Source organism: Manacus candei, unplaced genomic scaffold, assembly GCF_025592945.1.
Source record: "Manacus candei isolate 608988 ecotype Guabito, Panama unplaced genomic scaffold, ASM2559294v1 h1tg000086l, whole genome shotgun sequence".
Classification (NCBI taxonomy): Eukaryota; Metazoa; Chordata; class Aves; order Passeriformes; family Pipridae; genus Manacus; species Manacus candei.
The window spans coordinates 7,457,343-7,482,865 of NW_026138134.1; the positions used below are offsets into that span (position 1 = coordinate 7,457,343).

At 57.1% G+C, this 25,523-nt stretch overlaps 5 protein-coding genes across 8 annotated transcripts in view; 4 read left to right on the plus strand and 1 right to left on the minus strand.

The window, feature by feature from the left end:
* Positions 1-47: 47 nt before the first annotated feature.
* CLDN25 (claudin 25) lies at positions 48-2,116 on the minus strand. Its single transcript, XM_051812379.1, has one exon. It carries the CDS (start codon positions 1,365-1,367, stop codon positions 693-695), a length of 675 nt encoding a protein of 224 aa, XP_051668339.1. The 5' UTR covers positions 1,368-2,116; the 3' UTR covers positions 48-692.
* A 1,348-nt stretch (positions 2,117-3,464) lies between these two features.
* LOC127482210 (G protein-activated inward rectifier potassium channel 4-like) lies at positions 3,465-5,678 on the plus strand. Its single transcript, XM_051812313.1, has 3 exons — positions 3,465-3,820; positions 3,864-5,061; positions 5,286-5,678. The coding sequence occupies exons 1-3, from the start codon at positions 3,578-3,580 to the stop codon at positions 5,627-5,629; spliced, it is 1,785 nt and encodes a 594-aa protein (XP_051668273.1). The 5' UTR covers positions 3,465-3,577; the 3' UTR covers positions 5,630-5,678.
* Positions 5,679-6,484: 806 nt separating this feature from the next.
* UBE4A (ubiquitination factor E4A) lies at positions 6,485-16,349 on the plus strand. Of its 2 annotated transcripts, XM_051812344.1 has the most exons (20): positions 6,485-6,530; positions 6,671-6,835; positions 6,957-7,133; positions 7,285-7,397; positions 7,951-8,103; positions 8,231-8,390; positions 8,534-8,736; positions 8,953-9,144; positions 9,482-9,815; positions 10,080-10,206; positions 11,044-11,351; positions 11,902-12,034; positions 13,040-13,227; positions 13,313-13,413; positions 13,535-13,648; positions 14,345-14,519; positions 14,638-14,818; positions 15,017-15,164; positions 15,381-15,538; positions 15,679-16,349. In XM_051812344.1, the coding sequence occupies exons 2-20, from the start codon at positions 6,712-6,714 to the stop codon at positions 15,815-15,817; spliced, it is 3,228 nt and encodes a 1,075-aa protein (XP_051668304.1). In that variant the 5' UTR covers positions 6,485-6,530; positions 6,671-6,711; the 3' UTR covers positions 15,818-16,349. The 2 variants fall into 2 exon arrangements, with proteins under 2 accessions (XP_051668304.1, XP_051668303.1); XM_051812343.1 differs by having other exon boundaries at positions 6,490-6,835.
* A 110-nt stretch (positions 16,350-16,459) lies between these two features.
* ATP5MG (ATP synthase membrane subunit g) lies at positions 16,460-17,693 on the plus strand. Its single transcript, XM_051812383.1, has 3 exons — positions 16,460-16,623; positions 16,812-16,972; positions 17,517-17,693. The coding sequence occupies exons 1-3, from the start codon at positions 16,560-16,562 to the stop codon at positions 17,613-17,615; spliced, it is 324 nt and encodes a 107-aa protein (XP_051668343.1). The 5' UTR covers positions 16,460-16,559; the 3' UTR covers positions 17,616-17,693.
* Positions 17,694-19,820: 2,127 nt separating this feature from the next.
* KMT2A (lysine methyltransferase 2A) overlaps positions 19,821-25,523 on the plus strand; it is a 39,352-nt gene continuing 33,649 nt past the window's right edge. For 2 of the 3 annotated variants that reach the window (XM_051812324.1, XM_051812325.1), the window contains exon 1: positions 20,376-20,529. In XM_051812324.1, coding sequence (XP_051668284.1) covers positions 20,497-20,529 — 33 coding nt within the window. In that variant the 5' untranslated portion in view covers positions 20,376-20,496. Of the gene's footprint in view, positions 20,151-20,375; positions 20,530-25,523 lie in introns of those variants that run through there. The other variant, XM_051812322.1, reaches the window with a different exon arrangement.

The following is a 25,523-nucleotide window of genomic DNA, read 5'->3' on the forward strand; positions in this document are numbered from 1 at the left end:
AGTTAAGGAGACCCGCAAAACCCCGGTCTTACCTTTTCTGTGCAGGTAAATGATGCAGTCGAGGAACTTTTGACACAAAGGTCTGTGGCAATTATCGGCTTTATCATCTTAGCCATGAGAAGATGAGGCTACTGCAGGGCACACGGCCGCTGCCATCCTGCCTTTGCAGCAGGACTAAAATTGGAGCTGCCTTGTCTCTAATTTTCCCTCTCCCCCTTGTTTTCCACCTTTTTCTCTTTTTTTTCCCCAGTCTTTCCTGGACAGACTGAAACATTGCTGCAGCGGCAGCGCTGCCCCTCACGACCCTTGCATCCCCCTCGTGCAAGATGCAGCTGCATGTTCAGAGCACAGACACACACTGCCAACGGCCGTGATAATTTATTGCAAATGCATCAGAGCGACACAGACACACAGGGAAGGAGCTGCTGTGCTGAGCTGCCAACACGGTGTCACCCATCAGTGTCACCAGCAGTACAAAGTACTGCCCACTGCTTGTTGCCTTCCCACGCTCGCTTGGCGAGTGCTGCGGGGAAACCTGCTGCTCCTTAACAGAGAAAAAGTGAAGCAGGCACACAGAGAAAGGAGAGGAAGTGGCAGGGCTGCTGTAGCAATTAGCAAATCATCCTGTGAAATGTGCAGGAGCCCTCCCTGCCAGGGGAAGAGCCACGAGGCATGCAGGGCACAGCGAGGCCCTAGATGACCAGGTCTGCGATTTTGGGGGGTGGGTGGTGGCCCCTGCCCAGACCCCTCGTGGTGGGGAGCTGGTGGCAGGCAGGGGCCGGCGGTGTCGCGGTGCTCGTGGAGCGGGCGCTGCAGGCGAGGAGCAGCCCACCAGCGGCGAGGAATGCTCCGGCAAACCACCCCAGGAAGGTGGCCTCCCCAAACTCCCACCGGGGCACGATGTCGGGGACGGTCTCATCCCAGAAGTCGAGGACGGTGTTGTAGGCGACCCAGGAGACCGGCACCAGGGTGGTAATCCCCGCGGTGCCAAGCACCGCTCCCCCAGCGAGCAGGAGACGCTGCTTTTGCCCGGGTTTGTCCTCGCAGGCTCTCCAGCTGTCCAGCCCCATGGCAGCGAGGAGGCAGCCCAGCAGCCCCAGCCCGTTGGAGACACACATCAGGAGGCGAGAGATGCGCAGCTCAGGGGGCAGCGCCAGGAAGGAGCCGTGGGCTTGGCACTCGACCACCCCTTCCTCCTGGGTGATGCAGACCTGCCAGAGCCCCATGTTCCAGACCTCCAGCTCGTTCAGGTCCAGGTTGAGGTTCTTCCAGAGCGGCACAAAGGTGGTGACGCAAGAGCTGACCCACCCGAGGAGGGCCAGCAGCATCCCCCCCGCCTGCGCCTTCGCCCACCAGCCCCCGGCCATGATATCGCCGCCCCGCTAACCTCTGGGCCCAGATTAGCCGCCCTGAGCGGCGGCCGCGGGCATTAACGTTTGTGGAGCAGCGTCCGCCCGGCCGCCGGCCGCGTCTGCCGCCCGGGGGGGCGAATTCAAGCCTGTTCCTCCAACGCCGGGGTGTGGCCACGGTCGTTTTTCAGCCGTTGTTGGTTTTTCCACGCTAAAAGAAAAGCGCGCCCGGCTCAGCAGGAAAAGCCGGGTGCATCCCCGCCGTGACTCTGGGCAGGGTCTTGCCGTGCCCGGGAGGGTTAAGCCAAGGCATGCAAATCCTCCGAGCCTCGGCCACCCCGAAGCGAGAGCCTTGGCAGGGAAGGCGCCTCTCGGCAGCAGCAGCAGCTCCGGCCGCGGTGGGACAGGGAGGGCACCCGGGGCAGGATGCAGGCAGCGGACAGCCGGCATCGGGCTCTTCTCTGGAGTCGGTGCCTGGGTTGGAGGCCCCGACTCTCATTTGGTCATCAAATAAATATGCAAATGAGCCTTTGAGAGCTGCGTCGAGGATGGGGATGTCCGAGGGAGGGAAGCAGGTTGCAGGTGGGTACTAATCACCCTGTCCTGTGTCCAGCACCTCACCCGGGACACGGCTTGTGGTGCCTGTTGTGTGTGAGGAAACTGTTGTCTGGGAGGGGACTCCCTGCTGCAAACAGAAGAATGGGGAAAACCCATCTACAACAGCCTGGTCCAGTGGAAGGTGTCCCTGCCCATGGGAGGGGGTTGGAACTGGATGATCTTTAAGGCCCTTTCAATCCAAACCATTCTGGGATTCTATGAAAAGGATGGGCCACAGCATCAGGAAAATCCCAACTTTGTGCTGGCGCTCAGCTCCCATCCACCCCCACGTGCGTCCCCTCCGCAGGGTCCAGCTTGCAGATTCATCTTCCCCGGGAGATTAGCGACTAATCTCTCCTTCATCCGCGTCTTTCTTATCTGGTATTGGGAGCCAGACTGGAAATTACTGAGTCCTGCTGGCCCTGGGGGTCCACCCCAGTGAGTGTCAGGGGGGGCCTTCGCAGAGGCCTCCCAAAAGGAGAGGGTGAGGGAGCACAGACCACGTTTAGTGTGGGAGCACAGAGCAGGCAGGAGGGGGGGGATGTTTTCCAGCACTTGCTGACCATCTCATCCCTAAAGAGCAGACAGTGAGCATCATCCTAAGGGCAAGAACAGGGAAATCCGCTGGGAAACCCCTCCTGCTCCTTCCCCCAGGCATTGGGGCTCCTGCTCCTTCTGATTAAATCGTCTCAAGGTAATTGTGCCTGTCATTGAGACAGATTAACGGGTGACCTTCTGCCGCTGGAGCAGGATTGGTGGCCGCCACCGAGCTCCCTGTCCTTCCGTTCTTCCCTCCCACTGGCCACAGTGGCACAGCCTGGCAGAGGATTCCCGTCCACGACCGGTGGGAAGATGCCCGGCAGTGGCCAGGGCGCAGCAGGAGCCACAAGCCGAGAACGACGTCTCTGGGGCTGGCAGCCACTCTGCCTGGACATGAGGTGGGTGCCCTCTGTGCCCAGGGGTCTGGGGAGCTGGGGGGTTGGCCCGGAGGCTGATGTCCCTCGTCACTGCACTGCTGGTCCTGCTGCTCTGCAGAAGCAGGGAATGCTTGGAGGGGGCAGAGCACCCACGCTCCCACCCCAGCCCCAGCCCTGTCCCCATGGGTCGCTGCACTCCAGGTTGATTTTCCAGGAATGTGACCTCTCATCACATCTCCCCACAGGGACCGGCTGGACTCAGCCCGTCCCAAGGAGCCCAGCAATGGGATCTGTATATCACAGCCTGTCCAGAGGCCACCCATTTCTGCTCAGAGCTTCTTAGAGAACCGGGAGCCACAGCCATGGCCCAGAACGAGTGTGGAGCAGAGCCACGGCGCTTACCCGGAGCTTGTCGGCTGCTGGAGCGGCTTCCCACCGGAGGAGGATGGCTCCTTCCCCGGCCTTGCAATGCAATTATGGCCCCTAATGGGCTTAGCCATCTGGAGCCAGCCCATAGCTGCCCCGGCACAGCTCCGGGCCTGGCACATGCACTGCTGGGCAAGGGCTTTCCCCCCAGACCCCAGCCCCTGGAGATGTGGAGAGGGGCCAGAGCTCTGCACTGCCCTCCGTGTCCAAAATAACCCTCCACTTTGTGTCCCCCCGTGGCAGGACCCCACGCCCAGCCCGGGGCTGAGCCCCCGCCCCGGCGCCGCCATGGTGCTCCCCTACGCCCGCAACAGCGGCGGCGCCGGCGGCTGGGGGGCCCCCGAGGAGCCCCGTGGCCGCAGCAACTCCATCCCTGCAGCGCAGACCCCCACGGCCAAGCACATGCTGGCTTACCTGCCCCGGCCGCCCACCGACACCAGCCGGTACGGCACCTTCCCCCAGAAGGTATGGCTCGCGCCGGGGCTCTGGGGCACCCTCGGCTCAGGGTGCCGCCGGGTGCTCGCGGTTGTCGTCAGAGGCGATTTCTCACCGACGGGCTCCTTTCCCCCCCCAGCCCGACGTCCCGGCCGCTCCCGGGGCTCTGGTGGAGGACGGTGGGCAGCAAGCTGCCGCCGCCGCCACCACTGCCACTGCCAAGAGAAGCGCCCCGATGCCAAACTACCCGTCCGCACCCCGCCGTGGCGGCTTCGTCCCCAGTGAGGCGTCCCTGCCGCTGAGCCGCGGGAGCCTGGCTGCCCAGCACCTCCGTGGCCGCCCCTCCTGGTGCCCACCACCCGCCCCGCAGGACCCAGGTGCCCGCTTGTACCCGCTGCACGCGCTGAGCGTGGCCAACATCCCCAACTCGTCGCGCGGCAAGACCTCCGCCCGCAGCTCCACCGTCCCCGCCCCGGAGGGGCTGCACAGCCGGCGGTGCAAGCTGCTGGAGGAGGACAACCCCATGGTCCAGAGCGGCAAGCGGCAGCGGCAGCGCTACGTGACAAAGGTGGGCAAGTGCCAGGTGAACTTGGGCAACATCCAGGACAAGAAGAGGTTCCTCTCGGACATCTTCACCACCATTGTGGACCTCAAGTACCGCTGGTTCCTCTTTGTCTTCATGATGTGCTACATTGTCACCTGGGTGGTCTTTGGCTTCATCTACTTCTTCGACGCCTGGGTGCGGGGTGACGTTGGGCATCAGGGCGATCCTGAGTGGCAGGCGTGCATCGAGAACGTGGACGGCTTCATCTCTGCCTTGCTCCTCTCAGTGGAAAGCCAGCGGACCATCGGCTACGGCACCCGGATGGTGACAGCCAACTGCACCGAGGGTGTCATCCTGCTGATGGCTCAGTCCATCGTGGGCTCCATGATTGACGCCATGATGGTGGGCTGCATGTTTGTCAAGATCTCCCGGCCCAAGAAGCGCGCCCAGACCCTCATCTTCAGCAAAAACTGCGTTATCTCCCGCCGTGACGAGAAGCTCTGCCTGATGTTCCGCGTGGGGGACTTGCGGGAAAGCCACATGGTGGATGCCAAGATCCGGGCAAAGTTGATCAAGTCCCGGCAGACAGCCGAGGGGGAGTTCATTCCCCTGGAGCAGTCAGAGCTGAACCTGGGCTACGACACAGGGGAGGACCGTCTGTTTCTGGTGGAGCCCCAGATCATCTGCCATGTTATCAACTGCCACAGCCCCTTCTGGGACATGTCGGCCGAGTCGCTGCGCCGGGAGCAGTTCGAAATCATCATCATCCTCGAGGGCATTGTGGAAGCCACAGGCAAGTGTTCCAGGGCAGGGGTCAGGGTGGGGAGAGGCAGCTCCCTTGGGCTCCTGGAGATGCCAGGCAAAACTGGGCTCAGGACTGGCGTCCTGCCCAAGAGATGCCTGGGGCCAAAGCTGGCTCTGCCGAGCAGTGGGTGATGCAGGGCTGGAAGCCCCTCGTTGGGCAGCAGGGGCCTCGTGGCAGTGCCCTGGCCCAGCTCAGCTGCTGTCTCCCCACAGGAATGACGTGCCAAGCCCGCACCTCCTACACGGAGGACGAGATCCTCTGGGGATACCGCTTTGAGCCCTGCATGTCCCTGGAGAAAGGCGCCTTCCATGTGGACTACAGCCGCTTCGAGATGACCTTCGAGGTGCAAACGCCGGTGGCCAGCGCCAAGGAGCTGCACGAGCTGAAGGAGCTGGAGCAGCAGGAGCACTCCACGCTCAGCCTCTACTGGGACCACCTCGTGCACCCCTGCGCGCTGCCGGGGCCCGGCGAGGACGCGCTGGGGGGGATGAGCGGCCCCGGCAGCGTGGCTGAGGGCACCCGGGACGAGCCTCCGGAGCAGGAGTTCCCTGCCTGAGCCCCCGCCCGGGGGGGCCCCACGCCGACAGTGCCATAGCCCACCCTCCCCGCGGGGCAGAGCCCCCCCCGCCCCCGCGCACAGGGCGGCACTTTTGTTAAGCTGTTCTTTTGTACCGAGGAAGGCGGGACGCGACCGGCGGGCGAGTAAAGGCTGTTTGTGACAAACCACCCAAACCGTCGGCAGTGTTTGTCCGGGGGGGGGGGCTGGATGGGGAGGGGGTGTGATATAAACATATATAAACAAATACATCAGTGGCCTTACACAGCCTCCCCTGCGGCCTCAGCCCAAATCCCCCACAAACATAATCCCCACCAAAAAAAAAAAAAAAAAGGTTAAAAAATAAAAAGGGGCAAGTTTTGCCATGTTTATGCAGCTGCAAAAGGGTGTAAGTGCAAGGTCAGCACTGATTATATAGAACAGCAGAATTTGCATATTAATCATGCTCTTTACATGTCATCAATATTCAAATGAAGCTCAGTGGACGAACAACAGACACGAACTTGGTTTCACAGCACGGGACACGCTTGGGTCCCGCTGAACAGGGATGGACTCGTGCCCATGTCCGCATCCCTGTCTGTTTCCCTGTCACATTCCCTGTCCTTGTCCCTTTCCTGTACCCATGTCCTGTTCCCTGTCCCATTCCCATCCCCATTTCCTGTCTATTCCCATTCCCTGTCCATCCCCCTTCCCATTCCCATTTCTGTTCCCATTATCATTCCGTCCTCGCAGGTGTCGTTCGCCCTCCGCGCCGCGAGGGGGCGCTGCCGCCCCGCGAGGGGGGCGCTGCCGCTCCGCCCGCACACTCTATGGCCTCTCCGTGCGTCACTTCCGGTGAGCCATGGTGTCGTCATTTCCGGTGAGACGACGTGACGCGCAGCGCTCTCCGACGGCGACCGAGGTGGGACTTGGACGGGGCCGGGACAGGACCGGCGGGGCCGGAGCGGGGCCGGGCCGGAACCAGAGCCCCCGCACCGAGCGGGACGGGCCCGCCACGACCGGGGGAGCGCGCCCGAGCCCTGCCGGCGGCTCTCCCTGCAGCCCTGCCCCGGCCCCCCCGCATGGCGCTTCCCTGAGAGGAGATGACTGACCAGGAGAACAACAACAGCATCTCCAGCAATCCCTTCGCCGCCCTCTTCGGCTCCGTCGCGGCCGCCAAGCACTTCGCCGCCATCCAGAAGCAGCAGCAACTGCGGCAGCTGACAGGTGGGGGGCGAGGCTGTCCCCGGGCAGGGGCTTCCCCAGGCAGGGCTGTCCCTTGGGGAGGGGGCGAGGCTGCCCTAGGGACAGGGCTGTCGCTCGGGGCGCTGAGGGCTGTGCCGTGCAGGCGAGGAGACGTCCATCAGCCAGGATGACTCTGACAACAGCGTCTCCGAGAGCCTGGACGACTGCGACTACTCGGTGGCCGAGATCAGCCGCTCGTTCCGCTCGCAGCGGGAGCTCTGCGAGCAGCTCAACATCAACCACATGATCCAGAGGATCTTCCTCATCACCCTGGACAACAGTGAGCCTGGGAACCCCGCGGGTGGGCTGGCTCAGCCCTGACATGGGAGGGCACAGTGGGGAGGGGACACAGCTGGGGCTGTGCCAGAGGCAGGTCCTGCCTGCAGGGTCCCCATCCCTGTGGATGGAACGGGTCCCTCTGCCCTTTCCAGGCGACCCCAGCATGAAGAGCGGGAATGGGATCCCGGCGCGCTGCGTCTACCTGGAGGAAATGGCTGCAGACCTGGATGACCAGGACTGGCTGGACATGGACAACGTGGAACAGGTGGGGCCCCCGGCCTTCTGCAAGCTCTGGCCACAGGAGTTGAGTGTAATTCCCCACAGTGCACATGGGACACGTCCCAAATCCCTTCCCAAAGTCTGGCGTGGAACTGCCTCTCGTAGCTTTGCTGGAAACGTCTGTGGGGTTTTTGGAGTACAAAGCTGAGAAAGGTGTAGAATTTGGGGAATCCAGACCTTCCTCCCAGAGGCTGCAGGGGTTTGCTGCCCTGCAGATCCACTGGGGGTGGGGAGGGGAACAAAAACCAAACAGAACTCAGTGATCAGTGTCCGCACACATGCTTGGCTTTGTCTGTGGCCATGTCAGCCATTCTTGATGAGGTTTTCAGTGGAAATGACTCCTGGTGGGGCTGCTGTTGCTCCATATGGGACTGGAGGATTTGCACAGGGTTCTCAGCCCTGCACTCTGCTACTTAACAAGGGCTAGAGAGAACCCTTCCCAGCAGGAATCAATCAGCCTGTGTGGGGTGGGGCTCCCTTTTTCAGGGGGGGAGTAGCTGGGGCTGTGTCACTGTGCCCGTCTCTGCTCTGGTTTCCAGGCCCTGTTCACCCGCCTGCTGCTGCCGGAGCCCGGGAGCCACCTGATCCACATGACCTGTGCCAGCACCCAGAACCTGTCTGCCGACCGCGACGCCGGGGAGCGGCACATCCTGCGCTACCTCTATGCCTGCTTCCGCAGGGCACGGGAGGAGGTGGGCAGGGCAGGAGGGACCCTGCCGAGGGGGAGGGCAGCTCTGTCACCCGGCCCTGCGCTCCGGGGTGACCCAGCTGAGGGTGTAACAACCCGGGCCCCAGCACTGCCCCGTTCTCCCTGCACAGATCACCAAGGTTCCAGAGAACCTGCTGCCCTTCGCTGTGCGCTGCCGCAACCTGACGGTGTCCAACACCCGCACCGTGCTCCTCACCCCCGAGATCTATGTCAACCAGAATGTGTACGAGCAGCTGGTGGACCTGATGCTGGAGGCACTGAGGGGGGCACGTAAGTGTGGCCGAGCTGTGCTGCTGGCTCAGTGCTGCGAGGCTGCCCTGGGGCATGTGGAGTTGCCAAAAGGGAGGGCTGTGTTTGGGTCAGTCTGGCTGTTGTAGCATTGTGAGTAACAGCCTTGTGTCACACCCTACCAGAGTTTGAAGACATGACAGAGTTCCTTGAGGAGGTCATAGAGGCCTTAACGATGGACGAGGAGGTGCGGACGTTCGGGGAGGTCATGGTTCCTGTGTTTGACATCCTGTTGGGGAGAATCAAGGACCTGGACCTCTGCCAGATCCTGCTGTACACATACCTCGATGTGCTCCTCTACTTCACGAAGCAGAAGGACATAGCCAAGGTGGGTGCCTCGCTCTGGGCAGGAGCCCCTCTGGGGAGCTCATTTAGCTCCTGAGTTATCCAGGACCTGCAGAGGCCAAACCAGCGGTACAACACCTGGTGTGTGTACTCCTACCCCTCTGCTCCTTTCTCTTAGCCTGTCCCAAACCCATCAGTTTGTAAGGTTTTTTTACTGGGATTTTGTACAACTGTCAGCATGTCCCGACGTGTTCCCCAGGTTTTTGCAGGCTACATCCAGCCCAAGGATCCCAGCAATGGGCAGATGTACCAGAAGACTTTGCTTGGTGCCATTTTAAACATCTCCTGCTTGTTGAAGACCCCTGGCGTGGTGGAAAACCACGGCTACTTTCTGAATCCATCCCGATCCAGCCCACAGGAGATCAAAGTGCAGGAATCCAACATCCATCAGGTGAGTGAAGCAGGGCAGTACTGCTTCCCGCAATGTTTAGTGGCCTCTGGTCGCCTGAGGGTTCAAGACATGGTATCAGGGCTTGAATTCCACCACTGGCTCTGTAACAACCTGACTTGTTACTAGGCAAGTCCCAAAACTGCTTTGGAGTCTCCAGCTGGAGCATGGGAATGGCTTTGCCAGCTGCCTCAGGTGTTTGTAACACATGTCTTTGTGTTCTATCAAAGGCCTTGGCCTGAGCTTTGGGAAAAGGGTTGGGTGGCATTTGCGGAACAGACACCGGTGCCATAACTCAAGGTGCTAGACTCCTTCAACTGTATTCTGTTCCCTGTAACAGTTCATGGCCCAGTTCCATGAGAAGATCTACCAGATGCTGAAGAACCTGTTGCAGTTGTCTCCAGAGACAAAGCACAGGATTCTCTCCTGGCTGGGAAACTGCCTCCACGCGAATGCGGGCCGCACCAAAATTTGGGCTAACCAGATGCCAGAGATCTTCTTCCAGATGTATGCCTCAGATGCCTTCTTCCTCAACCTGGGGGCTGCCCTCCTGAAGCTGTGTCAGCCCTTCTGCAAACCCAAATCTCCGAGGCTGCTAACCTTCAACCCTACCTACTGTGCCCTGAAGGAGCTGAATGAAGAGGAGAGGAGGAGTAAGAACGTACACATGAAAGGTACAGCCAAACCTTGGGGAGCAGGGGAACGGGAAAGGGGATCTCCTCAGGTCCTCACCTCTCCCAGTAGTGCCCTCTTAATGGGTGCCAGTATAGGGAGAGTTACAGCTGTGATTAGAGAGGAGTAAGGAGAGAGCTGAATACAAATAAAGCACTGCCAGCATCACTGTGAGCCCTTCTGTGTCCTCAGCAGAGGCCGTCTCGAGCTCTTCTCTTATCAGCACTGCTGGGTAGGGCCTGACACAGAGCTGCTTTTCCTTCCAGGTTTGGAGAAAGAAACGTGTTTGATCCCTGCTCTGAGTGAGCAAGAGCCGGAGTTTGCAAACAGTTACAACCTGGTGACAGAAAACCTGGTGCTCACACAGTACACCCTGCACTTGGGGTTTCACAGGTACCTGCTCTCAGTTCCCCCAGGGCTGTTTTCCACCTGTATTTGCCATGGAAATTTTAGTAAATACTTAAAATACAGAGTGGCCAATTGAGCTGCTGTTTGAACCTCAGCCTAACTGACTACTAAAAGACCCTTTGCTCACAGTCTTACAGACTCCATGTTATTTATAGGCACCAACAGCCAAGTGCTGAGTGTCTGCGAGTTGCTCCATTCCCCTTCTCCTCAGGGAAGGGTCTCTGGCACCTCCCTTCTCTACTGGAGAGCAACCTGATGGCAGGGCACCTGCCCAGTAGGGGTGACCCAAACTGTCCCAGTAACTGGGCTGTGCACAAAGCAGGAATGGGAGGTGGCTGTCTGCTTCCAGGAAAGGATTTTCTGGACACCAGAACTCGCTATTTTGCCCAGCTTCCCTCTGCAAATCGTTGCCTGGATACTGTGAGGTCATGGCTGATCCAAGCAGAGTCCCCTTCTGGTTTATTCTCTAAATATAGAAATTGACAAAAAAGTTATTATGCAAGTGGCTCGTTGCTGGGAAACTGAACATGTGGGCTGGGGCGTGCTGGATCCCTGACTGTGACCCGAGGGAGCTCCGCGCTGCAGAGAGCTCTGCCAGCTCCCCAGGCCACTCTGCAGGCCCCACAGTCCCTCACAGGGTCTCATATCCTCCCAGGCTCTGACAAGCCTTTCTCCAAGGCACTGCCAGAGCCCCCGCCAGAGTACCTGCAGGAAATTATCTGAATTTGCTGGCATAGAACAGTCTCTCACCAGCTTATGCATTGCTGAGGCAGGATGTCTGTCTGTCTTCTCAGGTCCTCCTTGCCTTTTTTTCCTGTGCAGGTTGCACGATCAGATGGTAAAGATAAACCAAAGTCTTCACCGCCTTCAAGTGGCATGGCGAGAAGCTCAGCAGAGCTCCAGCCCTGCTGCTGACAGCCTCAGGGAGCAGTTCGAGCGCCTCATGACCATCTATCTCTCCACCAAGACGGCCATGACGGAGCCACAGATGCTGCAGAACTGCCTGAACCTGCAGGTGTCCATGGCAGTGCTGCTGGTGCAGCTGGCCATGGGGAACCACGGGACAGAGCCGCTGGAGCTGAGCTTCCCGCTGCCCGAGGTGGAGCACAGCGCACTGGCCTACGTGCCAGGTGTGTCCTGCTGGGGATTGGTGCCACCACTGCTGTCCATGAGCACTGGCAGAGCTGCCTGAGGAAGCACTTCTCTGTCAAGGGCAGGACACAGTGCTACAACCTTTGAAGAGGCTCACTCTTATAAAACTGGGGGCTGTTTGAGGGCCGTACTTAGGATAGTGAGGCTGCTGACCTTTTAGAGGTCCTATTCGTCACCAAGTGGCAAAGTTTTCACCACGTACCACACTGATTTACTGTTCTCTCCCTGCAAAATCATCCTTTCAGGGTCTGCTTTGGGATTGTTCCATTGGGGGTTGCTGTGTAACAGTGTGTGATCAGCAGACAGCTGCCAGGTTGACCCTGTAAGGAACTTGACTTCTGGGAGAGCTGAAGTGAATCCCTGGTGTTACAGATGTTGTCAGGCTGGGCGTCCTTTGTGGGAGATTCTGATACAGCTCATTAGTTACTGAAACTTAATCATTATTAGAGTGGTGAGGGGAAAGTAGAGGGGAGGCTGGAAAAGGGCAGAACTGCCTGGGGAGGGCTCACCTGCAATCTCTCTTTGCAGAGTTCTTTGCTGATAATTTGGGTGACTTCTTCATTTTCCTGCGGCGTTTTGCTGATGACATCTTGGAGACTTCGGCTGATTCCCTGGAGCACATCCTTCACTTTGTTACTGTTTTCATGGGTGATGTGGAGAGGTAGGTACAACCCTCGCTGCAGCTCTGGGTGTTCACTGCAGAACACCCAGGGGGAACAAGCAAGTGGAAATTGCAGAGCTGTTTTGAGGCTTGGTTTGTGCAGCCACGAGCAGGTCGATCCCTTTGGAAATGCTGAATTCTGCCCACAGGAGGCACAAAGGGGACAAAGCCCTGCCTGGAGGCCATGGGCTTTCGTGCAAGGTGCACATGGGATTTGGGGCTTAAATATGTGTTTGGTAATATGATGCAGGAGCCTCATCAGCTACAGCCATTTTGTACTTGCTAAAGGAAGTTCCTGGGATTGATCTGTTGGGAGTGTCTCTATGATGTCCACTGAACAGAACTGAGTAGTTCTGTCGATCTTCCTGACGAGATATCACCCTACACTCTGCATTTCTGCTGTTCATTTGTTTACACTCACGTGTGTAAACACAGCTCCTGGCAGCAGCAGGAGCAGCTGGAGATTTCCCTTGGGTAGGCAGTTCTCACTATTCTGCTGTCCCTGGGAGATGGAGGCTGTAGTTCTTCCTGGCAGTGCCCTACGGTGTCACCTGGGGCAGGTGGTTTGGTTTCTGCCCCACAGGTGCAGCAGAGTTATACTGTGGCCTCAGTGTTTGGTGCTGGACAGCAGGCAAAGCACTTGGACTGGCAGGATAAATAGAGGGCAGGACCCTAGGCAGTAGGGAAGCAGCTGGGTTGGTCAGTGAGGTTTACCCAGGAGCTCCAGCTGATGAGCAGCCGTGGGCTGTGAGCGGGAAAGCTGTGTGGGAGGGTGGGAGCAGCAACTTGGCTGTTCCCACACTCTCTGGCCTCTGCCTGAGATTTTACTGTGCCATTGAGTGCATGTGAGTGAGCTGCTGACCCAGAGCTGGCTTTACAGATGGTCTGCAGCAAGCAGGCACTCGAACATGGATGGGCACAGCTCCTGGAATGATTCCTGAACAGCTCAGTTCCACACCCTAGCCCTCATGCCATCCTGGATTCACTTTCTTTTTCCTATTTCAGGATGAAAAATCCTCACCTGCGAGCCAAGCTGGCAGAGGTGTTGGAAGCTGTGATGCCTCACCTGGATCAGGCCCAGAACCCGCTGGTCTCAAGCGTGTTCCATCGCAAGCGGGTGTTCTGCTCCTACCAGCACGCTGCCCACCTGGCCGAGGCGCTCATCAAGGTCTTCGTGGACATCGAGTTCACAGGTAAGCACAGAAGGGGAAGAGTTGTGTTCCCTGTGGACACCTGTGGGGGAATGTCCACTTGTAATGCTCTTTGGCTTGTGCCCAGGCGACCCACACCAGTTCGAACAGAAGTTTAACTATCGCCGTCCCATGTACCCCATCCTGAGGTACATGTGGGGCACCGACTCCTACCGGGAGAGCATAAAGGTGAGGCAAGAGGAGGTGCACGTGTGTGTGTCTGTCTGTGTGTGCAGCACTGTATGGACCACGTGGGTCCATGTCCTGCCACTGGGACACACAAAATTCACTGTTTGCTCGCTCCTTGCAGGCTTTGGCTGATTATGCCTCAGAGAACCTGGAGGCAATGAACCCCCCTCTCTTCTTGCGCTTCCTTAACCTGCTCATGAATGATGCCATTTTCCTATTGGATGAAGCCATACAGGTAGGGCTGAGCTCCTGTGCCACCAGCATCACATAAACAAGTTCTCACTCCCTAGAGGCGGCTGGGTGTGGTTTTGACCTCCAGAACAGGGTCAGCTCGCCTGGCCCTGCCTGGTGAATCTATGTGGTAGACATTTGCAGGAAGCAATTCCAGGCTGGTGTGGCCAGTGCCCTGGGAGAAGGGGGGAAAGCAGGAGGAAAGCGGGCCTGGGGCCCTGCCTGTGGGTCACCCTTTCCTCCTTTGGGGTCAAGAGGCAGCTCAGAACCAAGAGGAGCAAAAGGGCTTTTTCAGATCCATCAGGAAGCACGCTGGAAAATCTGCCTGTTGCTAATCTGGACGAACTTGGGCTTTAAACCATCACTGTGGGTTTTGATTCTCAAATCCCCTTGGCCTTTCCACAGGTGTTTTATCCTAACAAAGGCCTTTTGTCTCCAAGCAGTTCTCCTTTGGGATTACAAGGCAAGTGCCAGGTGACCTCATGTCCCTGGTGTGCAATGGCTGTCTCTCACTCCTTTCAGAGCTGCTGTTGCTGCTAGAAAGGGCTTTTTTGGGGAGCTTTTACCTGCCCGAGAACTGATTGCCCTGAGGCCAGCAGTTAAGCTGGGTCATGTGGATGTTGCCTGTCTGATTTTGAGTGTTGATGGACCTCCTTGGCTTTGCCATCCAACCAAGCCCCCTGGGTGTTCTGTTTTGCAGTACCTCAGCAAGATCAAAGTGCAGCAGATTGAGAAGGACCGGGGCGAGTGGGACAGCCTGTCCCCGGAGGCTCGCCGGGAGAAGGAGTCCAGCCTGCAGATGTTTGGGCAGCTGGCACGCTTCCACAACATCATGTCCAACGAAACCATTGGCACTCTGGCCTTCCTGACCTCAGGTAGGAAGAGTGGCCCCTCCTGCCTGCCAGGACCAGGAAAGGGTGGACAGGAACTTGGTTTCACAGTGATCGGAGCGGGATGGGATTGCTGTGAAGGAACTGTTGTTTTCCTTTCCAGAAATCAAGTCCCTGTTCGTGCATCCTTTCCTTGCTGAGCGCATCATCTCCATGCTCAACTACTTTCTGCAACATTTGGTTGGGCCTAAAATGGGAGCTTTGAAAGTGAAGGATTTCAGTGAGTTCGACTTCAAGCCACAGCAGCTCGTGTCTGATATCTGCACGATCTACCTAAACCTTGGGTAGGTGATGACAGGGTGTGAGCCTGTGGGGTGGCAGTAGCCATCCTGGGGGTATTGTGGGAGAAATGCTTAGTTACACTCTAGCTTTCCTCTAGCTTTGAGTTTTTTGCTGTGGGAAAACAGCTGCTGTAGAGACTGTTTTTCAGCCCTGTAAATATAGATTCTTAAACCTTTGCTGTCTTGTAACCTGTGGTGCAGGGATGAAGAAAACTTCTGTGCCACAGTCCCCAAGGACGGCCGCTCCTACTCACCGACACTCTTTGCCCAGACCGTGCGGGTTCTGAAGAAAATCAACAAGCCTGGCAACATGATAGTGTCTTTCAGTAACCTGGCTGAGAGGATCAAGGTGAGCACTGGAGGGAATTTAATGTACAAAAAAAGATGGAGCTGGTTCCCTGTGTCCTTTTCCCTCTGTGTTTTGCTGTGGAGCTGGATTTCTGGGAGTGGGGCTTTGTTCAGGTGGGGCAGCTGGGAGGGCATGCTGCCCATACGGACTTGTGAGTGCTCCCTGGTTTTTAAAGAACGGGGAGGCCGAGTCCCTCAAAGCCCCTGTGCTCCCCAGTCTCTTGCAGACAGGCAGCAGCAGGAAGAGGAGACGTACGCAGACGCCTGCGATGAATTCCTGGATCCCATCATGAGCACGCTGATGTCAGACCCCGTGATCCTGCCTTCCTCCCGCGTCACCGTGGACCGCTCGACTATAGCCCGACACCTCCTCAGGTGCGCAGCACAGCCCTCCTGCTTGATACTTCTGGGGATCTATTTCACTTATCCAGTGACTTTTCCTGGCCTGTCTCCCTCTTTTTTTATCTTTAATGCCAGGAGTGTCCAAATAATCTCGTCAATGCTTTGTCTTTCAGTGATCAGACGGATCCTTTCAATCGGAGCCCACTCACTATGGACCAGATCAGACCAAACACAGAGCTAAAAGAGAAGATCCAGCAGTGGCTTGCAGAGAGGAAAAAGCAGAAGGAGGAGCTGGAAGACACGCTGAACTGAAAATCTTGATCTTGTTCCCAGCCCTCCCTTCACAGGCAAGATCAATGCCATGCAGGGGAAATGGCTGGAGCTGCCACCCTGACGACGACCACATTTAGTGCATTGCCACCACCTATCGAGTCTCTCCTTGGACCTTCCCTTCCAACCCCTGTTCTCTCTTTTCCTTTTAAGACTCACTGTTTAATACTGAGACTTTCCACTGCGCTACAGCTTTGAGCCTCTGCCTCGGGGCAAGACCACAGCCTCTTCATGGCCTGGTGCCCCAGCCTTCTATTACCTGTTCTTTGTGTTGGCCACGTTCTTTTCCAGTGACACCAAACGCCTCCCTCTGTTCTTTTCTGTGTTTAAACTGTAACCATCCGTTCACTACCTGAAAGTGATGCCTCCAGCTGCCCCCAGGGTAGGACATGGGGAGGGACTGGAAGGGGACTGTTCACCACCTTGTAAAGGCCAGGGGTGTAGAAGGGTGTACTTCCCAAGTGATCATTGGGAACGGCAGGCGTTGGAAATAAAACATAGAGATGATCTTAAAGCTAGTGGTTGAGGTCTGGCAGCGCCGGGAGCTGTAGACAGGGACTGGGTCGCGAGTGGGGCGGTGCCGGCCCCGGGCGGGTCTCGAACCCGCGGCCCCGGCGCCGCCCCGCCCCGGCCCGCCCCGCTCACGTGGTGCGGGGTCCTTGGCGCGGGCTGCCCGCGGCGCTCGCCGGGCGCGCTGACCGGCGGTGACATTGAGCGCGCAGCGATGGCCAAGGCCGCGCAGGGGCTCGTGCAGCGACTCGTGCAGCGCGGGCCGGAGCTGCTCAGCGGTGAGGGACCGGGAACGGGGACGGGAGCGGGGAACGGGCCGGGGGCGGCGGGGAGCGCGGTTGGGGAACGGGGCTGCGGGAGGCGGGGGCCGGGCCTGGGGAGGCCCCGCGAGCTCCCGCCGTTGGGAAAACACCGTTCCCTCTCTCCCATGTTCTCTCTTGTGTCCCCTCCGTGTCCCCTCCCGCAGCCGCCGTGACCTACTCGAAGCCGCGCCTGGCCACGTTCTGGCGCTATGCCAAGGTGGAGCTGGTCCCGCCGACCCCCGCCGAGATCCCCCGCGCCATCGACGGCATGAAGGGGCTGGTCCGGGCCTTCCAGAGCGGCCGCCTGGCCCAGCTCACCGTCAAGGTACCGCCGGGGCCGGGGAGCCCCAGCCAGAGCCTCCTAGCCGCCCTGGTATCGGCCTAGGAAGCAGTGCGGCCGTTGTCAATGACACCTGAAGCTGAAGGAATTCAGGGGCCGAGAGTTTAAAGTGTTTTATTTTGTCGGCTTTGCCTTAACTCTTCCTTGCCCGGACCAGGCTGTGCTTGCCCTCCTCGGGCCCCCAGTTGTCTCTCCCAGAGAAGGGAGTATCCGTAGGCAGCTGGATCAGCTGTGTCATTGGTTGGCTTTGAAATTAATGTGCTTCCCATGTGTATGGGCTCTGATTCTTGAAAGGGCTGTGAAAACCCACAAACGACAGTTGACGCTGTGCTGGGTGTTGTAGAAGATTTCTGTGGCCTGGTGTGTTGAGGGGTGGCTGAACACAGCAAACATTCTGCTCCATTCCTGGGTTTTTGCCTTGAGAACTCCTGAAGTCCCAGCCCTGCTGGAGGGCATGGGTGTGGCTGTGGGAGCAAGGGAGGAGCTGTTGTGGGAGTCTGGGATCTGACCAGTGCCTGTTTGCTTTCAGGAAGCGCTGAGGAACGGCCTAGTGGCCACAGAGGTGGTGATGTGGTTTTACATCGGGGAGATCATCGGCAAGCGCGGCATCATCGGGTACGATGTGTGAACACCCACCTGGCCGGTGCCATCAGCGTTGCGGCGCCGGGTCTGTCACGGGGTCTGCCACAATAAAGCCAGAAGCCCATGTTGAGCGGTCGTGGTCCATGTCTGGCACCCTGAGGGCCAGTCCCAAGGGCACCAGAGCTGCCTTAGTGACACCACTGTTGCTCACCACAGCTCTGCTCACTCTGGGGCACCCACTGTGCCCCGGCCGTGATGCTGGGGGAGGCCTGAGACCTCAAATTCAAATGGAGAGTGCAAAAGAAAATGTTCCATTTTTTCCTGAATGTACTCCCCATCAGCTAGCGGGAAGCAAGGAGAAATGCCTGTGCTTTTTAGCTATCAAAAGCAATCCCCGTGGCTTATTCCAGAGGGAGTGTAGCATGATTACAGGGGGCTCTGCTGGTCTGGGATCTGACTGGTGGAGTGGAAGCCTGTGAAGGTAAGCAGAGCTTTGCTGCATGTGTCACCTCAGCTCCCCACCAGCCGGAGGTTGAGCTGCCCAGGGTTTCACTACCTTGCTCATTGTCAGCCAGCTCTTGTAGAGGTCTGTACAAATCCTGGTGAGTCACCTGCACTATAACACATTTCAGAAAGTAATTTGTAGTTCTCTGAAGCCAGCAGATGGTTTGGATGGGACCTCACTGATTTTATTGTCTTGGGAGATGGTTTCTAGTCAGTATTGCTCCTGTTTGATGCTATCATCTCAGCTGCTCCTTGGCTCCTCTAGGCCTTTTGTTGTGCACACCAGTGACCCTGATGTCTCTAGGGTGACTGTGCCAGGAGCATGTCATTTACTGCTCTCCCTACAGCAGAACTGACCTTCTCAGCACTTCATTCCAGCAGGAAGAAGCCTTGTGCCCTGCTGAGAGGGAGTGCAGGTGATCTGACATTCTTTAGGTGACCAGGAGGTTGGTGTAGAATCAATGAATGGAAAACTTTAGCTTTGTTTTTGGTTTGGTTTTTTGGGGTTTTTTTGTTAAAAAGAAGGGTTACTGTCCCAGCTCTGAGTCATAACCAGTTATAGGTCATCTCCGTGCCGTAGATGGGAAAACTGAGGCTCAATGAACTCCCCAGGCTTCCACAAGGGAGCCTGCAACAGCAGCAGCAACAGGACCTGCGCTTCCAGCCCCCTGCCCAGCCTGGATTCTGCGCTCCCTTCTCCCACCAGCCTGGCCAGGGCACCACAACTGCCTGGCACGGCTCGACAGCAGCAGCCCTGGAGGGGTCTTTATACCTACTGGGTGTCCTGCCTCTGCCAGGGACAAACAGCCTCCCTCCCGTCCTCGGTCCCTCCCTGCCCTCATCTGACGGACTTCCAAGGAAAATGGGTATTTTATGTTCCCAAGCAGAGGGTTTTACACCCGATCAGTGCGTTTGCAGCGCTGTTTTCAGGGAATACAGCGGGCAGTTGCTGGATGTTACCCCTGTTCGCGCATTGCTGTACAGGAGGGGCTGCCAGCCCGGTGCCATCGCCGTCACCTCCCTCCCGGGGGTGGCACCCGGCGGGACGCGACACCGGCCGGGCGCGGGGCTGCAGGTAGGGCATGGCCGGGGCCGGGAGGGTGGGGCGGAGCCTCCTCCCCGCGGTCCCACAGCTCGGAGCCGCGGTGCCCCGCAGGGAGCGGCTCCTCCCGGGCTCGGGCCGCCGCGATGTCCCGGGTGGGCTCCGGTGGGTCCCGGCGGCGCGGGGCCTGCGGGTGATGCCATGCCGGCCCGGGGACGCGCCCCGCGCCGCCCCGCGCCCCGCATACGGCCCTGCGCTATGCAGGGGGCAGGCGGAGCTGCCTATGTCGTATACGCTGTCCCGGGCGCCGGCGGCTAACGCTCCCGCTCGGCATCGCCGAGGGGGTTATGCCGGCTTCTTGCGGCGTGATTATACGGCAGGCAGGTTCCGGGGTTCGCCCACGAGGAGCCCCGCGCCTGCATGCCCCTGCGAGCTATGAGGGGTCGCGGCGGCCGGAGGCTGCGCTATCCAGGACGGGGGGCCGCGCTGTGGCTCGGGCCCGGGGCCCTGTATATCGCCCAGCGTTATGCCGGGATCGCACTGGTCGAGCATGGCTTATTCAGGTGCTCGGGCGGCGGGATGGCGGAGCCCCGCAATCTGCATTGCGCCCGCCGTTATGCAGCGCCTCCGCGGGCCGGCGAGGCGATATGCAGGGCGCGGGGCGCGGCCCGGCCCCGCTCTCTGGCTCGTCGCCTCTCAGTAAAGATGGCGCACAGCGGTCGGTGGCGCTTCCCCGCCCGGCCCGGCAGCGGCGGCTGGGGCCGCCGCGGCCCGGGGGGAACCCGCCTGCGGGTGCCGGCCGTGCACAGCCTGCGGCCCGCCGAGCCCGCGGCGGCGCCGGCGGCGGCGGGCGAGGGTGAGCGCGGCGGCCCGTGCTCCGGCGGGGCGGCGGGAAGCGGCGGAGGCGGGGCAGCGCCGGGCCCCGCGGCCGCGGCCGGTCCTGGCTTCGACGCGGCGCTCCAGGTCTCGGCCGCCATCGGCATCAACCTGCGGCGGTTCCGCGCGGCCTGCGGGGCCGAGGCGGGCAGCGGAGAGGTGAGAGGGTCGGCGGGGCGGGGGCGGGGGCGGGGGGGGCGCGGCGGGCGGGCGGGTCCCGGGCGCAGCATCCCCGGCGGCGGCGGCGGCCCGAGCACTCCCGGGCACACCCACCCAGCCCTGCCCGCACAGCCCGCCCGCCGCCGGACACACCTCCCGCGCCCCGCACAAAGGGCGCGCCCCGCAGGGGGGGGCGGCGGGACCTGGCGGGCGGGGGTCGATGCCAGTCCCGCTCCCGGTCCCGCCGCCCCCGCGGTCCCTCCCCGCGCACGCGACTTGCCGCCGGTGCGTCCTCCCCGCCGCCTCCATTATCCACCGCTCCCGCGGCGGGGCGGGATGGGATGGGATGCGGAGCGCGCATCCCGCCGCCGGGAGCGAGGTAGGATGGATGGGCCGCGGGGCTCGCCGTGCGGAGGATGCTCGGCGGGGTGACGCGTCCTTCCTCGGGCTCGACCGCTCGGAGGGCCGCGCTGTCAGCCCCTCCTGCGGGCCCGGCGGTGGGCGCCGCGCACCGGCTCTCCTCCTCCTCCTCCTCTTCCTCCTCCTCTTCCTCCTCCTCCCTGTCGCTGCCGTGGATGCCCAGGCGGAGCCCGGGGCGGCGGGCCCGGTGCGAGGCCGTTTGCTGGCACACGGAGCGCTGGCTCTCCTTTTTTATCTTTTTGCTTTTTTTTTTTTTTTTTTTCTGAGTTGCTCTTCTTCCTGCCTTCATTTTTATTTTTTTTTAAGGCTTGCTAAGGCAGCCGGAGCGGGAGTCTGACAATAACCCATCTATTGACAGAACAGGGAAGACATGATGGGGGTGTGTTACTTACTACGAGCTGCAGCGATGTTTTGCATCGCTCCTTGGCTGCGTCCTTTTGCCGGCAATAGAATTCCCTGGGTCCTTTGTAGCAGGAGGGGTCTGTGGGGTTTTGAAGGGCCAGTGCTGTCTCTTCTTCTCCAGGCAGGGAGTCAGTTGCAGGGTGGGTGAACATATCTTTGTCTGTATTTTATCCATTTAAAGAGCAGTTGCTTTCCTTTTCCATCGCTGGCCGAAGCAGAGTTTATTAAAAGACACATGAAAATACGGTTTTCCCGTGTCTTTCCGGCTTCGGTTTGGCATTTTCTGTTGGGTGCCATGAAGTGGAGCTCTTCGCTCGCGGCTGAGCTGGAGGAATTCCTGGGCTGCAGAGCAGCAGCTCCCGCGGTGCGGGAGGGACGGGGTTGTGTTTGCACGGGCAGAGCTGAGCGTGGGGACAGTCCTCCCCTCACCTGCACGGACTTTGGGGTGTGGCTCGCACTGCCCTCTCATTAACGCCGGCACCTCAGGAGCTGTGCTTTGGGATAATTGTCCGTGTTGCTGTTTGAAGTAGACATGGCTCAATGGAATTCACCGAGTCCTCTGGGAAGCAGTTAATATCTCACCAGCACTAGTTCAGGGGCAGAAATGACTGAGATCTGGCTAACCAGGCTGACCACAGACTTAACAACCGGGGAGGTTTTCATGTGGGGGAAGGCAAGTTGCTTTGTTTCTTTTTTTTCTTTCTTTTTTTTCTTTCTTTTTTTTTCTAAGATGACATTGGTCTGTGGTTTGTTTGTTTAATTTCAATTGTCTTAAAGTTTATTTTTGCATTTCAAAAAAGCTCCAAAACATATTTGAGATATATTTGTGAGTTTGGCCTTTAAGGCATTTTTGCATTAAAATAAAATAGCTTGCATGCATTCTAGGCGTGGCAGCTGTTGAGCACAGGGTCTCTTGGATCTTAAGAACTCTGCTTCTTACATCACTTTTCTATTTAGCTCGTAAAAACTTCTGTCTAATAACATTGCATACAGTGGAAAGTAATGATAAACGTTGCTTTGTGGCTTGGTGTCTGTAGGTTGAGCTTTACCTGACCCCTTGTGAGCCAGGCAGGGGCAGACCCCAGGTGCTTTCCCTCCCTCTGGATTTACAGCATGTGCTGGCGCTCTGAGGTGTACTCAGAGAGCAGACCCTCACAAATATTCAGATTGAGTTAACTCAGTTGGTTCCTCTCCTTTGGTGATACTTAAGAAACAAAGCATTTTTGCATTGAAGGATGTAGTTCTCCTGGCCAATGAGTTTCTCTGCACTTATCATGGTCCTAATGAAGAACACAGGGCAGCTGTGTGCAGTGTGGGAACCTGTGTGGTACCCACTCTGGGCAGAGATGTTCTACTAGAAGGGGGCTTTCAGAAGTCCCCTTTGTAGTAGGGCTCACCATGCCCTTTCAATAACTGCCTGGTGCTCACACTGTTCACTTCCACAAGGTTGAGGGTCTTACCTGAACCAGGCTAGTTACAGTCTTCAGCTGGGTTGACATTCCACATCAGGAATAAACTTGGAGCAATTGCTTGGAGGTCAGGAGCTGGTGGGGATTAGAGGAAATACTCTGTTATCTTTTCATGTACAACTTCTCCTCTCTGCTTTTTTTTTTCTTTTGGACCTCATTCCCATGTGCACAGGCACCTGTTGAATTTGGGCATTACCATCAAAGTTTGATGGTAAAATGTTGAAGTCCAGAACAAGTATTAGACTCAGTCTTTCCCTTGTCTCCTTAGCCATTTTATGGTACATAGCAGACTTTATTTCTCGTTTAAAAGGTACCTGAATTCTGGGGTGTCAGGGCATTCTCCTCAGGTTCAGGTCACTTTGTACAAATTCTTGTCTTCTGCTGTAGCTCAGTGTTGTGCTGAGTTATCTTGAAACCAGCTCATGTTCAAGGAGCGACATTCTGATACTCGATTCTAGCACCACAAGAGTTGCCAGCGGGACTTTTTGCACAGTGAAGCTGTAACTGCTTGAACAGCAGGGTTTGTACTGTGCACTGGCCCTTCAGCTCTGAGTGAGTGGTGCTGTAGGAATAAGGAAAACTGGGTTGTGTTTTCTTGATTCGTTATGTCAGTATTTGGTATAAAAGAGCATAAATGTAGTTGTTAAATATCTGGTCTTTCTGTCAGTTCAGAGCTTCCTGCACATCCCTGAAGTAAAATTTGCACTGGCTGAAAGTTGCAGGTGCCCAAGGTTTGCAGTGGGATGTGGTGGTGATGGTGGTGCCTCTGGTAGCACTATTGTAATTATATGTGGGCACAATCTTCTACCAGTTGTGGATGTTTGCTGATGGCTGGTTTTTTTGCAAATGGCACTAGGTCCATGTGCTGGGCGGAAGGAGCAGCTTCCATGCTGTCAGCACAGTCATGCCTGAGCTGGAAGTATGAATTTCTTTCCTCATGGGCATTAAAATTCTGTTTGTCTCAGAATTTCCTCTCCTAGTGTTAAGTTGATCAGTTACTATAAAACTACCTGAGTGTTTAATGTGTGAGGTGGAGGTGTAGAGCCCTGCCTGCCACTGGTACCATGGTCGCTGTACCTGCACATGGTGAGGGAGATGCAGGCCTGAGAGACAGAGGCTCCTTCATGCATTGTCCCCTTCCTGAAGACTCTAGTGCTCCTTTGTCAGATGTGTGTAAATAAAAGTATATTTTAAGCATCCTGGGGATGTTCCCATTTGTGGGGTTGGTCAGCGTTGTGCAGTGCTCCAAACCCTCAGAGGACCAGTTTGGGGAAGTTTGTTAGGAATTTGGGAAGCTGTTTTGGAGTGGAAGGTGGTGTGGCTGGTCCCATGGGCAGGTAGGGCAGCTTCAGAGCAGCAACAGTGCACTGATCAGTTTGTTCAGGGGCTTTTTGGCATTGTGCTTCCTTCAGCTGGAAAGCAACAGTGTTTCACTACCTACTTTCTCTGTTGGCATAGGAGCCTGAACTGCGGGTTTTACCAGCACCTCAGTGGAGGAAACAAGGGAAGAGACTGGGTGACTCCTGGGGTCAGTGGTTCTTCACTTCTCAGGGATAGCACAGAATTCCCAGAGAGGGGTTTACTGTTCCCTCAGAGCTGAGCTGAAGCATAGTTTGACTTAAATAATATTTCTTTAGGAAATATATTTCTTTAGGAGCGAAAGATGAGTTTGCTACTACAAAAGACTTTTTTTAATGCATCAGTACAGCAGCTCTAGGCTTTTCTCTCACTATCTCCAAGCTGAATCTTTCTAGGTGATGGTTTGACTGACCCTCTTCCTTGAAAGCTTGTTGTGACCAGCATGAGAGTGTTTCAGGTGCTCTAATAAGCATTCCTCTGTGTTCAGAGGAGCATAATTCAGAATTTCTCATCCAGGATGGAACCTGGACTCTATGGAAAGTAAGGACCGGTTGTGTTGTTAGTGGGCTGCTGGTGTAAGTTAGTCTGGTCTCCTGCTTGCAGCTTGACTAGAGAGTGAGACTGGCTGTACTGTTACTTCCTAACACTGAATATTTTCATTTTCCTTCTAGCAAGCTGGCAAGACAGATCTGTACGCTCAGTAATACTGTCAGAACAGGTGCTCTCTGAGCCTCAGCCTTGTAAAGAGCAACATGCACTTTCAAATTCTAAAATTAGGTGTCATCCAAGGGGCTCCAGAAGCTGCAGTCCTAATCACAGTTGTATTGCTGTGCGTGATTCCTGAGGGTATAGCTGCAGCATTGTAGTTTGGGGGTTGTCATGTGGGGGTGACCCAGCCAGGAGTTCTTCTGTGCTCTCAGGATGTGGTCTGTAGGTTGTTGCTGCTCTGAGGGGAAGCCCCAGCCAAGTCTGGGCATCACTCTTGGTCTGAGCTTTTGTTGAATTAAACAATGAAAGGATGAGTGGACCCTCATCTGAGTCCATGCATAATGGTCACCCCAGGTGCTCTGCTGCTTATTATTGAAGTTGCATCACAAGCTGTGGCTTGGGAAGCATCTCCCTGAACTCCCAGGTGACTCCACTCCTCTCCCAAGACCAGCACAGAGTGCACAGTGTTTGTCTCTAATTGCCAACTTCCAAGGGTGTTTACTCTGCTGAGTCTGGTAGATATTGTGCTGTAGTTACTAAGCAGGCATCTGAATGAGCTTCTAAAAATAGCTTATCCCTTTACAAGAAGGTGAGGTGCTGCCTAATTGGGGCCAAACCCAGGATGAGGAATGGGAAGAGAAGTATAGGTCAGGTGAATCTATTGTAAAATTAAATAAACCTTTTCAGGCACTGATTGGATTAGCTGCATTGCTGGCTTAATGCTGGTGACAGTCCTGTGCAACTTCACAGATCTGTAGTAGTATGTTTTATACTGTTATTCCTCAGACAGAGGTCGGAACTTCAGTCAGTACCTGTAGAGTAGTTTCTTGTTTGAAGGTGGATTTTCCTCCAAGATCTTTACTTGGAAATTCTTTAAAAAGTAATTTTGCTCAAAAGTGTTGTGATAGACGTTTGCTTGCAACTTCTCTGTTCTTAAGTAGCTGGGGAGAAGCCTTTCTTCATCTGCTCACAACTCTGAGGTTGAACCCAGGTGGGATAGTGTAATGTTTGAGTC